At 41.8% G+C, this 2,857-nt stretch overlaps 1 protein-coding gene across 1 annotated transcript in view; it reads right to left on the bottom strand.

Moving 5' to 3' along the window:
• LOC104966814 (transmembrane protein 2-like) overlaps nt 1–2,857 on the bottom strand; it is a 28,180-nt gene that overhangs the window by 3,704 nt on the left and 21,619 nt on the right. Inside the window, exons 8-9 of the mRNA XM_010796115.1 lie at nt 1,140–1,355; nt 682–893 (exon numbers count right to left, since the gene is read on the bottom strand). Coding sequence (XP_010794417.1) covers nt 682–893; nt 1,140–1,355 — 428 coding nt within the window. The remainder of the gene's footprint in view (nt 1–681; nt 894–1,139; nt 1,356–2,857) is intronic.

Below are 2,857 nucleotides of genomic sequence, written 5' to 3'. Positions count from 1 at the left end.
TTTGTAATTTTCCTTATAGGAGTTGTTTGTTATTAGAGTTTAACAGTTTTATTTACTTTTGGTCAAAAAGGTTGCAGACCCCTGGGCTAGTATCACAGAGCAGCACACTGGGTTCACATGGATGTTTCCTCCTGCACTTTCGTTCTTGTGACAACAGGGCATGTTTGGTTTTCTCTTTGAGGGAAATAGTTTTTTTGAAGCTGTTGGCCTGTGGAAAAATGTAATCATAAGAAATGACTCTGCAGATAGAGCCATAAGAAATGAATTCAACTGATTATTTAAAGTTACATTTTGTTTTTATAGGCAATAATTTAAGCTTTGTTAGTTCCAGGTTTAATATGTGCAATAAGTTCATTTCAATAAGTTCTGCAATAAACATTGAACCAGTCCGGCCCTCGACTAGTACCCATTTTTTAACTTTTGGCCCACTGTGTATTTGAGTTGGACACCCCTGATCTAACGGATGATACTTGTACAACTGTCATATAATAAATATATATATATATATATATAAACTATTTGACTCCAAATAAAGATTTAAAGAAAAAAGAAAGGCCATGTAAAGTATTTAAAGTATTAAGATGTTACATCCAAAGACAGAATAATAAAAACCATAATGCAGAAACCATGCGACTTGCAGCAATGGAATGCGTGTCGTCCACACACTGAAGCTTTACTCACTTGTCGAAGTTGATGAGCGACAGCACCACCTCTCTGGGCGCAGGTCCGCTCCAGTGCAGGCTGTAGCTCTTGCTCATCATCAGGATGGGCTGGTACTGCTGAGACAGCGCCCCCTGGCTGTTGATCCCCCTCAGAACCAGAGGGGCAGCTGGGTATTCATCTCTGCTGATGGATAGGATCAGGTTAGGGGATCCCTGGGTCTGGATGTACACCTGGGAGAGGAAGCGGAGGAAAGGTCAGTGTCCTATCTAATAGTATTCACATCAATTATTCATTCATATTCAAACTTTAGACATATTTCGTCCTTTACATGTTATGAATCATTTAAGTAGGTCTTAGGTGAACTATCTCTCCACGTGTTGCTGCTCATGAATTTCCATCAAAGTCAGGAAGAGTGAATATTTAACATGAGAAGGACAGAGGGATAATAAGGAGGTGTAGACCCTGCCGTGCTGTACCTGAGAGTAGCGTCCGCTGCAGATCACTCCGCTCCACTGAGGCACGTTCACGCAGCCAGGATGTTGGATCAGGTAATTGTCTGCTCGGCCGGCGTAGGTGTCGGTGTAGCCCGTCACGGAGCCGTCCACGTCGTGAAAGATGGAGTTTTTATCCCCGTCCAGGTCGTTCTCTTCAAACCACTGCCCCGGGCGGCCGAAGAACGTCTGCAGACCCACCTGAGGGTGATATTTGCAAAGAGTGTTATGGACGCAACTATATTTCTTTTAACACGAGGCATCCATTTTGTAAGGATGAGTTTAACAATGACAATATGGATTAGTTAAACATTTAAATTAGATAGACTCAAAATGAATTGCAAAAGGGGATTAAGAAGCTGTCCTTTAACTTCGTTTGGAAGGAAATGCTGATTGCACAATGTAATGGCTACAGAAAATGACACCATCAGTGTTTATAGTGGTTCCCTCCAAGCCCTCATTATCCAACGCTGTCTGCCACTGAGTATGATCTACGTGGACAATGAAGGCTTGGTTTAAGGTGGTTGAAAGAAAATGCCTTTTTTTTTTTATTAGAGTAGTGTTGCTAATTTACCAGATGAAGTTATACACTCATTTGCATGTTGGCAACGTCATTCTGCATTGATTTGCATAAAGCTTACAGGTTGTGTCAGTTACAACAAGGGAAAGTCTGCTTGTGCAGGAAGCAATTCATCTGAGCCGCATACCATCTGTATTCCAATTTAATATTTAAAAATCTTTCTTGTCCAATGCTTTTTATCTTTCACTTAAAGGGAGGGTAGGTAATTCACTTCAGAAACACTTTCTGTTATATTCCATGGAATGCTCTTAACATCCAGATAGCAATGAATAAATTAAATGCTTTGACAATAAATACATTAAAAAAAATTCATCTGTGGAAGCCTTAGCGCTGTAAAAAGCACAACCAATCATCTGAGCCGGCCCGGCTAAAGTAACTGGACGGCCTACCTGCCTGTCAGCCTTCCATCTGTGCACAAACTTATCTCGTGCCCTCATTGGTCATGTGCGCGTTCGTGTGTGTTGGAGGAGGGGCTCTGTAAGGAAGTCTGAAGGAAGGGGCAGATTTTTTTCGGCTGTGTACTTTCAAATTCTAGCGCACTCGAGCTGGTTTCTTCATTCTTACCTACCATACCTTTAACTAAAGTGAGTGCACTTCCTTTACCACCACAAGATGGCACCAGAGAATTACAATTGTTCCTCCACATGCCCTTATTTTCTCCTTTCTCCTGTAATGCTTTAAACAACTGCCAACTCAACGACTCTCATCTGATTGAATCAATATGAGAGGACGGTTACACGGGTGAAGGATAACAGGAGCAAACAGCTCAAGAGGAAACAGTCAAACCCAGTGTAGCAAAAGGATTGACACATAAAGCAAGGTAGAAAATATACAAACAGTGTTCACAACTACTGTCTTCCCAACAGCAGTGTGTCTGTAGACCAGAAACAAACACAACAAAGTGATAAACAGAGACAAAGGTACAAAGTGCTAACCTGTCACATGGGAGTAGATACTTTAAAATGTCACATGACCCCAAGTTATACGGTCATATAGAATAGCTGGGAGTGAAACCCAGACATTACATTACATGTTACTGTGGACAATCCCCACAGGAGCAATTTGGGGTGAAGTGTCTCAGGGACACAACGACATGCTGACTGCAGTGGGGTTTGAACCTGTG

The sequence above is a fragment of the Notothenia coriiceps genome, unplaced genomic scaffold (genome assembly GCF_000735185.1).
Source record: "Notothenia coriiceps isolate Sejong01 unplaced genomic scaffold, NC01 NC01_scaffold00037250, whole genome shotgun sequence".
Classification (NCBI taxonomy): Eukaryota; Metazoa; Chordata; class Actinopteri; order Perciformes; family Nototheniidae; genus Notothenia; species Notothenia coriiceps.
Note: the sequence above shows the minus strand (reverse complement) of the source record. Positions and strands in the feature narration are given on the sequence as shown.